This window comes from Nanorana parkeri, unplaced genomic scaffold (genome assembly GCF_000935625.1).
Source record: "Nanorana parkeri isolate BGI_ZX_2015 unplaced genomic scaffold, ASM93562v1 scaffold2147, whole genome shotgun sequence".
NCBI classification, from domain to species: domain Eukaryota; kingdom Metazoa; phylum Chordata; class Amphibia; order Anura; family Dicroglossidae; genus Nanorana; species Nanorana parkeri.
This window is the reverse complement of record NW_017308415.1, coordinates 88,841-100,589: the sequence shown is the minus strand read 5'-3', so window position 1 is coordinate 100,589 and position 11,749 is coordinate 88,841. Positions and strand designations below refer to the sequence as shown.

Below are 11,749 nucleotides of genomic sequence, written 5' to 3'. Positions count from 1 at the left end.
GAACCCCCCCCCCCCCCCTCATCATTCCCTATGTAATGTAGATGCAGACGTGTTTGAAGTCCAGGCTGCGTGACAACCATAGCTCGCCATAGATACAAAGGAGGAGTGAGCGCAGCAACTGAGGAACAGGAAGTGTGTTTTGTTGCAGCATCACCAGGTGAAAAAAAAGGAAATGAATTCAGCCCAAATCTCATGCTTAGTTTACTAGTTTGTATTGAGATTGTAGTCCATCCCGGGAGTGAGCTTGGAGCGGTGACTACTTTACAACACACACAGGGACCATGGGGAACAAAAGTAGCCCCCCTCCAGAAGGAAGGACAGTGTCAGCACCAATTCAGAGATGATTTGGGGATCTACAGCCGAGTGATACACAAATAAGATACATTGTTGATCATGGTTAAGGAACTTGAATGTATTTTTTAGGTTCAATTGCTGAGTTTAGTGTCACTTTAAAGGAGAACTATGGTGTCAGTGTTGTTTTGCACTTATTGTTATTGCTATTATATAGGGGGATAACAACCCCCTATATAATAGCAAAGGCACACTGACAGGTCCTCTTTATGGAGATATTAGGGGTCTCTAGGACCCCTAATATCACCTAGGGACCCCAAAAGAAGCTGAACGAGCGTGCCGCGAACGAGCACATATAGGCGATCGGCGGGCTATGGACCCGCTGATCGCCTATATGTGAAACACCCGGTACCGGGTGTTCGCATTGGACGGGTCTTTTCTGCCCGTGCGTGCCCGCTAGGGGGCGCGCGCGAGCAGAAAAAAATTGCCGTCTGGAGACGGCAACCCGCAGATGCTGCAGTGCCGTCCGTCCGTTTTTTTACTACGGGCGGACGGCAAGAGGTTAAATGTGAACATTCTGAGTTGTAATATCACATTATGGCCGCTAGATGGAGCTAAAGCAGAATAGAAAATGAATACGCATTTCCTATTTTTATTATTATTTGTGTTTGTTGATTCTGCGCTGGATATGTGAAACAAAAGTACTGTGTCCTAAAACTGTGCTAAAATAATTAATCAAATAAATTGAAGGCTGCAGCAATAAAGACACATGGGTCAAGTCATATGAGTTTTTCGATTATGCAGCGCCAACAAGAATAATAAACAATGTGGATGTGCTTAAATATAACAATAAACTGTGAATAGTAACATTTCGTGAATCAATCAACGATAAATCGGTGTGGATCAATGTACCCACAATTGTTATAACGAATGTACATTCATATACATCAACAATAATAGTGAAATAAAATTGTTAAAATTAAACTGTGTTATGTGCTTTTTTTCTTTTTTCGTATCAAACACGAATCCCCCAGGGTCCTTGAAGTGATTAGTGTTGATGTGAACAAACACGGTAAATAACAATAAAGTGTTCCAGGTGCATAAAGTTTTGTAAATTAATATGGAAAGTTCCGTGAAGATTGTTGGGGATGTAGGCTAATGCCGTACGTATCCCCTCAGGGTGTGCACTCACCGCAATGTAGTGGCTGTGGTAAGCAGCCTGAAGCGCTTAAAGGAAAAAACTCCCAGAGATGCAGCGTCCTCACCGTGTCTCTCAACGATCAGCAGCCAGCAAGCGGTTTGTCTTTATTTATAGCCATCCCGGCATGGAAATCCCCAAACTGTTACTCCCTGCAGTGGACATTTGGTTTATTATACAGCCCCAACAGTTTGCGCAGCGCTTTGGTCATTTATTGCCCTCTAGTGGCCATTATGTGAGATTACAACTCAGAATGTTCACATTTAATGAAACTTGTCATTAAAGGAAGGAAGAATCTAGAGAACGTTTGCTTGTGCATATATTCACACAGGATGAATGTTCACTGATATTCACAGAGCAAACAGCCCTGCAAAGTCTTTATAAATGAACCCCATGTTGTATGAGGGACACTTCCGGCTGCAATGGAACTTTCTATGATAAACTTCCAGACACTTTCCGTCCGAGCTCTGTGTGACTCAACCCTTACCAGGGAGACTGCCTGTCACCGCACAAGATGTACGTAGCCCGGGGGAGGAGACAGAGTACACAATATACAAGGAGGGAGGAAGGGGAGGAAAATAAAAGGAAAGAATGAAGAAAGAAAGGAAGGAAGAAATGAGAGAGGGAGGCAAGGAAGGGAGGAAAGAACAGAGGGAGGGAAGAAGGAAGGAAGGGAAGGAAAATGAAAGGAAAGAATGAAGAAAGGAAGGATGGAAGGAAGAAAGAAAGGAAGGAAGGAGATAGGATGGAAGGAAGGGAGGAAATAACAGAGGGAGAGAAGAAGGAAGGAAGGAAGGAAGAAAGGCAGGTAGGAGAAAGTGAAGAAAAGAAGGGGGAGGGAGGAGGTGAGAGGAGAGAAGAAAAGCACAGGAAGAAAGAAAGGTGGTAATAAGGAAGGGGGAAAGAAGAAAATGGATAAAGGAAGAAAGGAAATAAAGGAAGGAAGGAGAAAGAAGGAAATTAAGGGAAGGAAGGAAATTAAGGGAGGAAGGAAGGAAGGGAAGGAAAGAGAAAGAAAAAAATAAAGGAAGGATTGAAGGAGGAAAGAATGGAGGGAAGGATGAAGGGGGAAAGAAGGGAAGACAAGCAGGGAAGAGGAAGGGAAGAAGAGGGAGGGAGTAGATGAGAGGAAAGAAGAAAAACATGGAGGAAGGAAAGAAAGATGGAAGGAAGGAAGAAGGAAGGAATTATCTGATAGATACATACAGTAGATATATAAATGGTGACATTACCCAGAAGCTCCAGTCGGTGTTCCATCCGCCGGGTGTCCGGTCCAGTCCGGAGCTCAGGGACTCCTCTGATGACAGTTTGCTGATTGTGTCCAGATCATCATCCGGAACCTACACACAGGGCAATGAGAGGACAGTGAGAGGACAATGACACCCCTCAGCCTCCAGCCACAGCACAGATATAATTGATAGAGATTCTTCTCACCTATAATATCTGTATGTATTCCGGACTCTGGCACTATGTGTGTTCCTGTATCAGCTGGGTCAGATTTCCCACAAGGCCAACCGAGGCCCGGCCTCAGGGCAGCAGGGAGTAGAGGGGCAGCAAGGGTGTGGAATTCCTATCTCCCGATGCCCGGGACATGCAGTTCTGGGCACAGGGCGGGTAGTTTGGGCAAGCCGGGCTAAATGTACAGCGGGCAATGTTGTCGAGATCACTTGTATGCAGCCTGCATACAGGGGGGCGCATTGAGTAACCTGGCATTGGGGCAGCAGGATACAGATGTAAGGAATGTCACTGAGGTACTCCATGCCTCACCCCCCAATGACTTCCCTAGTCTCATCCTCGTGCTGCAGACATCAAGAATCCAACCCGGACAGCCTCCTACCTGTAGTATGAGGGGCTGCTCATCACTCTGCTCCGGCCCCCTCCTCTCCGGCGTCATTTGGCGGCACAGCGGCCTCTGCTGGCGAGAGGCGGCACAGCGGCCTCTGCTGGCGAGAGGCGGCACAGCGGCTGATCACTTTTCTTGGTTTACTGGAAGCAATTCATAGCAAGTCAGCAGCAATTCGAAGCAGCCCAGAAGTGTTTCAAAGCAAGTCAGAAGCAATTCAAAGCAGCCTAGAAGCAATTCCAAGCAAGCCAGAACCACAGGGAAGCATACTGCACTTGAGTTGTTTGTGAGTCCCTGCGGCCAGTGTGCACAGCCCCAGTTCACACATACAGAGGGGACTGTCCCTTTTTCCGCACCAGACAAATGCCAGTCCCCACCCCTGTCAGATTTTCCTTCACTTCCTGTCTGGTGAAACCCGTTGTCAGTAGGACAGAAAGTGAGCAGAAATCTCTCTAAGGTAGCCGCGGAGAGCAGCAAACACTCGGCAGGAGTTCTGACTCTTCCCGGCTCCCAGGGCCGGATTAACATAAAGGCAGGTGGAGCTGCTGCTCCAGGCCCACCCCTAAAAATAGGCCCGGCCGACCGCCTTGATATTCAGGCATATTAGAGGGCCGCTTGCTCCTCACTAGGGCCCCGAGTGGCCCCCTAATATGCCTGAATAGAGGGCCGCCGTTAATGGGTTGCCACAATTTTTTTCAAGCCAAACCCGAACCTTCTAGTGACGCACAGACATCTTTGGGGGGGAGAATGAGTCGCAGTTTATTCATAAGTAAATAGCTCCACCCATTCGTATATAAATATCACAGTGGAGACTATTTTCAGTGGGGGGCCAGTAGCCCCTATCTTAATTTTGGTTGCCCCCGTCTGCCTGACATCTTGTGTCTGGGTTTCTGCTGCCATGAAACCCGGACACAGCATTTAAATCCCAGACTGTCCGGGTGTAACCTGGATAGGTGGCAACCCTACCCTACCTCGCCGACCCGGATACCCAAGAGGTCCCAGCGAGCGGTGTTCTTTCGAGAATGCTGACCCAGTCGGATTTGCCGACCTCAACATCTGTGCTTGCGCACAGACGGGATTAACGAGGAAACTGATTTATTGACAAAGTATTAGTTTGTAATTGTTAATTGTGACCGTTAATAATATGTCATCCATGGCAATAAATGATGTAATTGCTTTCGATGTTGTGAATGTGCATAAAATGCCACCCATCATTTACTGCCACCCATCATTTACTGCCATCCATCATTTACTGCCACCCATCATTTACTGCCACCCATCATTTACTGCCATGGATGGTATAATATTAACGGTCACAATTAACAATTACAAACTAATACTTTGTCAATAAATCCCCATTTCCTCGTTAATCCTGTCTGTGTGACCGTGTCTGGCAAATCTGACTGGGTCGGCATTCTCGACAGAACAGCGGCCCTCTAAAATGCCTGAATAGAGGGCCACCGCTGCCTGATTGCCGCAGCAGTCCTCCTGGCATAACTTGTGAGCCCGCACTGACCACCCAGAGCCCGCACTGACCACCCAGAGCCCGCACTGACCACTGCACGGACCACCCAGAGCCCACACTGACCACCCGGAGCTTGCACTGGCCACCTGAGAGCCGCACTAACCACCAGAGAGCCAGCACTGGCCTCACTTAGAGCTGGTAGAGCCACCCCTGAAACCCTACACAGCCCTCCTGAGACCCTTGAGACATGAGGCCGTGAACCCAGAGCAACATAAGAGTATGTAGCTTCATAGTATTCTGCATTGCCGTACAATGTATTGCTGGGATTTGTAGTCCTCTATAGCTAATGGTATTATTCTGCATTGCTGTAAAATATATTGCTGAGATTTGTAGTCCCTCTACAACTTGGAGTCAGTGGCATCTACAAGGGTCACAGCTGCAGTCAGGCCCTGGCGCTCCACCACTGACTCCAAGCTGTAGAGACTACAAATCACAGCCCGGACAGGAGGAAGAGGGCCCTTGTGACCGTCGACATTTCCATAAAATGGCCCCACTAAAATCCTCAGCACCAGGCCCGTGATGCTCTTAATCCGGCCCTGCTCCATGCAAAACCTCAGCAGTTGATAAAGAGCTGAGTCCCCAGGAGAAAACCCGCTATAGAAATCTATCGAGCAACAAAAAAACAAGAAAGGAGCGCTACAACCTGAAAAGAATATGACGTAATAAAGTTAAATGTTTGGTGGTGGGTGTGGGAAAGGAGTCACTCACTGTGGATGGTCTTTCTGCTGGAAAATGGAACAATGATCAGATATGTGCGGGAAAAGGTTTTCATTCACGGTGGAATGATATCTGCACCAAAGGATGTGAATGGTGCCTGGTGGATGCGGAGATGTTAGGCAGAGGGCCGTACTTGCAGAGGGCCGTACTTGCAGCTGTCACTTTGAGTGTTGAATCCCTTGTGGGTAAAGATTGGACTCGGCTGGCCAGGCTGAGCCGTGACCGCTGTCCGAAGTGAATCCGTGCCGCTAATTATTCTGCGGTGCTGTGCTGCTGCTTGTGATGGGAAAAATCGTCCAAGAGGGGAAGTCAGAGCGGGGGTGCAGAGTTATACTACACCCGCAGCGGAGTGATGGTAATGGGGCTACGTGTTTGGAGGCAGTGCCTTTGTCAAGCCGGGAATAAGAAATTGTGCAGAAGCCTGCATGTTCCACGTGAGCTCAGGGCCCCCCGGCCCCTTCCGCAGGAGCTCAGAACCTCCGGTCTGTTCCACCTTTATTACGCACTGAACCTAAAAATTCCGCACTGAACCTAAAAATTCCTTAAATACGATAGGAGGGGTGGAATCGGGAGGCAAGTTCCGCAGAAGCTCAGGGCCCCTTCCGCAGAACCTCAGTGCCCCCCCGGCCCCTTCTGCAGAATGTCAGAGCCCCCAGCCCCTTCCGCAGAAGCTTAGAGCCTCCGATCTGTTCCACCTTTATTACATCCTGAACCTAAAAATTCCTTAAATACGATGGGTTAAGACGATGGGAGGGGTAGAATCGGGTGGTAGGTCCCCTTGATTTGGACCAATGGGTTAAGACGATGGGAGGGGTAGAATCGGGTGGTAGGTCCCCTTGATTTAGAACAATGGGCTAAGACAATGGGAGGGGTAGAATCGGGTAGTAGGTCCCCTTGATTTCAAACAATGGGTAAAGACGATGGGAGGGGTGGAATCGGGTGGTAGCCCATTGTCTACCCCTCCCATCGTCTTAACCTATTGTTCCAAATCAAGGGGACCTAAGACAAGTAATTCCCAATGTTCCGCTTTCTCCTTCCCCAAAAACTCCCCCAATTGTAATTTTACCGGAGTAGACCATTCCCGACAAAGATATTTAGATGGAGACGTGTGGGCTCACCTAACTGTGAGCGTAATGGGGGCCTCCTCAGCCACAGGATGTGGAGATGGCAAAACTATTTGGGTTTTGGGATCAGATTTTTCAGACTTGGTGCTGTGTCCATACCTTTGGATCCCATAATTCTTCTACTTGGGGCTCCTGGACTGAAGAACATCTTCAACCATACCGTGTAGATGGGGGTAGGTGAACTCCGGCCCTCCAGCTGCGGTGCAACTACAAGTCCCATGAGGCACTGCAAGACAGCCACGACTTCCAGAGACAGATGCATGATGGGATTTGTGGTTTTACTACAGCAGGAGGACCAGAGTTTGCCCACCCGTGGTGTAGCCCCATGTCCTCCTTTGTGTCCTCATCACTTTCCTGCGGTTACTTTGTCCTAACGGGTGACGTTCAGTACACAACATTAAGCACTCTGCACTCTGTATTTTTATTCAATCGTCATCCTTTAATAGAATTTAAAAAATAAACTTTACACACTCATTTGGTAAAAAGAAGAACAAAGTATCAGTGCCACCGAAACCAAGACGTTCCTCCTCTCCACGACGCTCACAATCCACTCTCACCAGGTATCAGTGCCACCGAAACCAAGACGTTCCTCCTCTCCACGACGCTCACATTCCACTCTCACAGGTTAAGAAATAAGTTAGAAGCCCAAAGCACACAGGAAGCACCCTGAAAGAGAAACCGGAGCGTTGTTACTGCAGGAAGTACAGTGTACACCTTGCATCTGTCACTGCTGAGAATATATACCAGTGACCCCAAAACAGCAGCCCTGGGCCCAACGCTGGGGCACCATTCCCCCTCCCACTGAAAGCAACAACGGGGTACCATTCCTCCCACTGACACCAACCATGGGGCACCATTCCTCCTCCCACTGACACCAACCATGGAGCACCATTCCTCCTCCCACTGACACCAACCATGGGGCACCATTCCCCCTCCCACTGACACTAAAGACGGGGCGCCATTCCTCCCCCCACTGAAAGCAACAACGGGGTACCATTCCTCCCACTGACACCAACCATGGGGCACCATTCCTCCCGAGGACACCAACCATGGGGCACCATTCCTCCCGAGGACACCAACCATGGGGCACCATTCCTCCCGAGGACACCAACCATGGGGCACCATTCCTCCCGAGGACACCAACCATGGGGCACCATTCCTCCCGAGGACACCAACCATGGGGCACCATTCCTCCCGAGGACACCAACCATGGGGCACCATTCCTCCCGAGGACACCAACCATGGGGCACCATTCCTCCCGAGGACACCAACCATGGGGCACCATTCCTCCCGAGGACACCAACCATGGGGCACCATTCCTCCCGAGGACACCAACCATGGGGCACCATTCCTCCCGAGGACACCAACCATGGGGCACCATTCCTCCCGAGGACACCAACCATGGGGCACCATTCCTCCCGAGGACACCAACCATGGGGCACCATTCCTCCCGAGGACACCAACCATGGGGCACCATTCCTCCCGAGGACACCAACCATGGGGCACCATTCCTCCCGAGGACACCAACCATGGGGCACCATTCCTCCCGAGGACACCAACCATGGGGCACCATTCCTCCCGAGGACACCAACCATGGGGCACCATTCCTCCCGAGGACACCAACCATGGGGCACCATTCCTCCCGAGGACACCAACCATGGGGCACCATTCCTCCCGAGGACACCAACCATGGGGCACCATTCCTCCCGAGGACACCAACCATGGGGCACCATTCCTCCCGAGGACACCAACCATGGGGCACCATTCCTCCCGAGGACACCAACCATGGGGCACCATTCCTCCCGAGGACACCAACCATGGGGCACCATTCCTCCCGAGGACACCAACCATGGGGCACCATTCCTCCCGAGGACACCAACCATGGGGCACCATTCCTCCCGAGGACACCAACCATGGGGCACCATTCCTCCCGAGGACACCAACCATGGGGCACCATTCCTCCCGAGGACACCAACCATGGGGCACCATTCCTCCTCCCCCCTCACACCAGCCATGGGGCACCATTCCTCCTCCCACTGACACCAACCATGGGGCACCATTCCTCCCGAGGACACCAACCATGGGGCACCATTCCTCCCACTGACACCAACCATGGGGCACCATTCCTCCCACTGGCACCAACAACGGGGCACCATTCCTCCCAGTAACAGTCCTTGGTGCCCCTACCATGCCTGAAGGATCTTCACGTTTTTAACTTTGTAACTCTCCCATTCAATATAAACTCTCAGAACCTTCCCTGTGAACAGAGGTTGTCCTCTCACATTTCCTGACTTCCATATCACCTTCACCCATAGAAGTGGTGGCATCTCCCTACACTATCCCCCTCCTATTGACAAGCCGAGCGCTCCTGTTTAGGCTTGTGACCGGCACTGGTGACTCCTTCCTCTGTGGAGTAAAGGGAAGGCAGGTTAGGCCGGGGTCAGCCCAGTCGTACAGGTGAGGGTGGTGACCACCAGGTGAGGGTGATGGTTTGCAGATGTCTCACCTTGGCACCAGTCTATGGTCAGCCTATCACCACATGCCATACTAACAACATCAGCATTATGATGGCTTACCAAACACTCCATTGCAATGACGAGGTCACACCTTGAACCCCAGCGCCCTCATACACTCCTTGTGCGCGTCGATCAGACCCTGGCAGTGCTCTTCACCCTTCTCAATGATGCTGGACAAAGACAAGACAGAGAGGCAGAGATCAGATTGGATAGACTGATGGCTGCAGACGCCACAACTACTACAGTCAGAGAACAGCTGATGACGGGCAGCTGAGGTCGTATGCTGGAGCATGGAGTGCAAACTCTCCATAGGATTGTCTGCGATGGTTCTCCTTCATCCAGGTCATGGTAGAACTGTAAAAAATAAATCTATTGCGTAGGATGCACGGGCCTGGCTGGGAGGATTTCGATAAGGGCCGGTAGCACCAACAATGATCCTAGAAGAGATTTCCTCTCACTTCCTGTTCTGTCTCTGGGACAGGAAATGAAGGGAATAGCCTCAATGGGACACAGGGGGGTTAAATCCTTTCCCAGTAGATCAAAAATGAAATAGAAAAGGTTTTGGGAAACAGATACAATGTAACGCGCCGCCATTCCGCTCACCAGGTGTCCCGGGCCTTCTTGGTCTCTGGACAGGCGCAGCATGCCTTCAGCGGCTTCTTCTCCTGCGCGTCGGAGGTCGCGGGAGCCGACTCGCAGCTTGCAGCAGCCAGACTGGACATTGTTCTACCGCCGCGGATAACACCTGAAGAAAAGGAAACAACGCGACCTCTATTTCATATCATCAAATGATTCTCATCACAGACATTCACACACATCGCTTAGCGGGTCTATTTATAAACCCGGTGAATATCTGAACGTTCATCGTGTGTGAATAATGATAAAAGCGAACGTTCTCAATATATTTTTTTTGCAGGTCGAATGTATTGTCATGTAATACAGCACTATGGCCACTAGATGGAGCAGAGGCGCAATACTTATTCCCCATGCTCTTCAGTTCCATCCAGTGTCCATAATGCAGTATTACATCACAATACATTCAACCTGCAAATACTGCACTATGGACACTAGATGGCGCTTAGGAGCATCTATACAGGTCAAACATATTGTCATGTAATACTGCACTATGGACCCTAGATCGAGCCTGGGAGCATGTTTTCAGGTCGAAGGTACAGTCATGCAGTACTGCACTATGGACACTAGATGGAGCTGAGGAGCATCTCTTCAGGTTGAATGTCATATGTAATGTAATGAAATACTACCGTACATTAGGAACACAGGAAAAAAATACCTATTTTCTATGCTTTTCAGCGCCATCTAGTGACCATAATGCAGTATTGCATGACATTAAGTCCATAAAGATGCTCCCAGGCTCCATCTAGTGGCTATCATGCAGTATTACATGACAATGCATTCAACCCATAAAGAAGCTCCCAGGCTCCATCTAGTGGCTATCATGCAGTATTACATGACAATGCATTCAACCCATAAAGAAGCTCCCAGGCTCCATCTAGTGGCCATAGTGCAGTGTTACATAACACTACATTCAACCTAAAAAGATGCTCCATCTAGCGACCATAAAGAAGCTCACAGGCTCCATCAAGTGGCTATCATACATTATAGCCACTAGATGGAGCCTGGGAGCATCTTTTTAGGTTGAATGTAGTGTCATGTAATACTGCACTATGGCCACTAGATGGAGTAGAGGAGCATTGTTATGGGTTGAATGTAGTGTCATATAACACTGCATGATAGCCACTAGATGGAGCCTGGGAGCATCTTTATGGACTAAATGTCATGCAATGTAATACTGCATTATGGCCACTAGACGGAGTCTTGTAGCATTTTTATGGGTTGAATGTATTGCTATGTAATACTGCATGATGGCACTACATTCCACCTATAAAGATGCTCCCAGGCTCCATCTAGTGGCCATCATGCAGTATTACATAGCAATACATTCAACCCATAAAGATGCTCCCAGGCTCCATCTAGTGGCCATCATGCAGTATTACATGGCAATGCATTCAACCCATAAAGATGCTACAAGGCTCTATCTAGTGGCCATAATGCACTATCACATGGCAATACATTTGCCCTACAAAGAAAATATATTGAGAACCTCCGTTTTTGTCATTCCTGGCACCAAACGAATGTTCCCAGATATCCACCGGACAAATCTCTGCATATATAAATCCATTCAGTAAAGTCTAATTCCACTTTTAACACCACGTTACACCCATATTTAGAGTACAATATGGAACATGGTGCCGTTCCGCAGCCCTTCACCCTCAACCCCCTCCCCCCCCTTTACCCAGGGCGATTTTACCAATAGGCTACTTTGTATTTTCGAATTCGGCACAACTACGTGGACAGAGGGCCTTTTACTTCTCAATAGAGACTGACGGTCCCTACCTCCGTATAGACTCGGGGTTGGAAGAATAGTCTGCAGGAGCCAGAGCATTGCTCCTGCGATCCAATGATGACGACTAAATGATTTACAGTCTCCAATGCAAAAGAAAACCAATAAATGCA

The 11,749-nt window shown here is 49.4% G+C and overlaps 1 protein-coding gene across 2 annotated transcripts in view; it reads right to left on the bottom strand.

Moving 5' to 3' along the window:
• Positions 1-7,275: 7,275 nt before the first annotated feature.
• The window catches only part of LOC108800871 (cytochrome c oxidase copper chaperone), a 25,219-nt gene continuing 20,745 nt past the window's right edge, over positions 7,276-11,749 (bottom strand). The window contains exons 3-5 of one of the 2 annotated variants that reach the window (XM_018572855.1): positions 9,818-9,944; positions 9,275-9,384; positions 7,276-7,364 (exon numbers count right to left, since the gene is read on the bottom strand). In XM_018572855.1, the coding sequence (XP_018428357.1) occupies positions 9,300-9,384; positions 9,818-9,936 (204 nt within the window). In that variant the 5' untranslated portion in view covers positions 9,937-9,944 and the 3' untranslated portion in view covers positions 7,276-7,364; positions 9,275-9,299. Of the gene's footprint in view, positions 7,365-9,274; positions 9,385-9,817; positions 9,958-11,749 lie in introns of those variants that run through there. The other variant, XM_018572854.1, reaches the window with a different exon arrangement.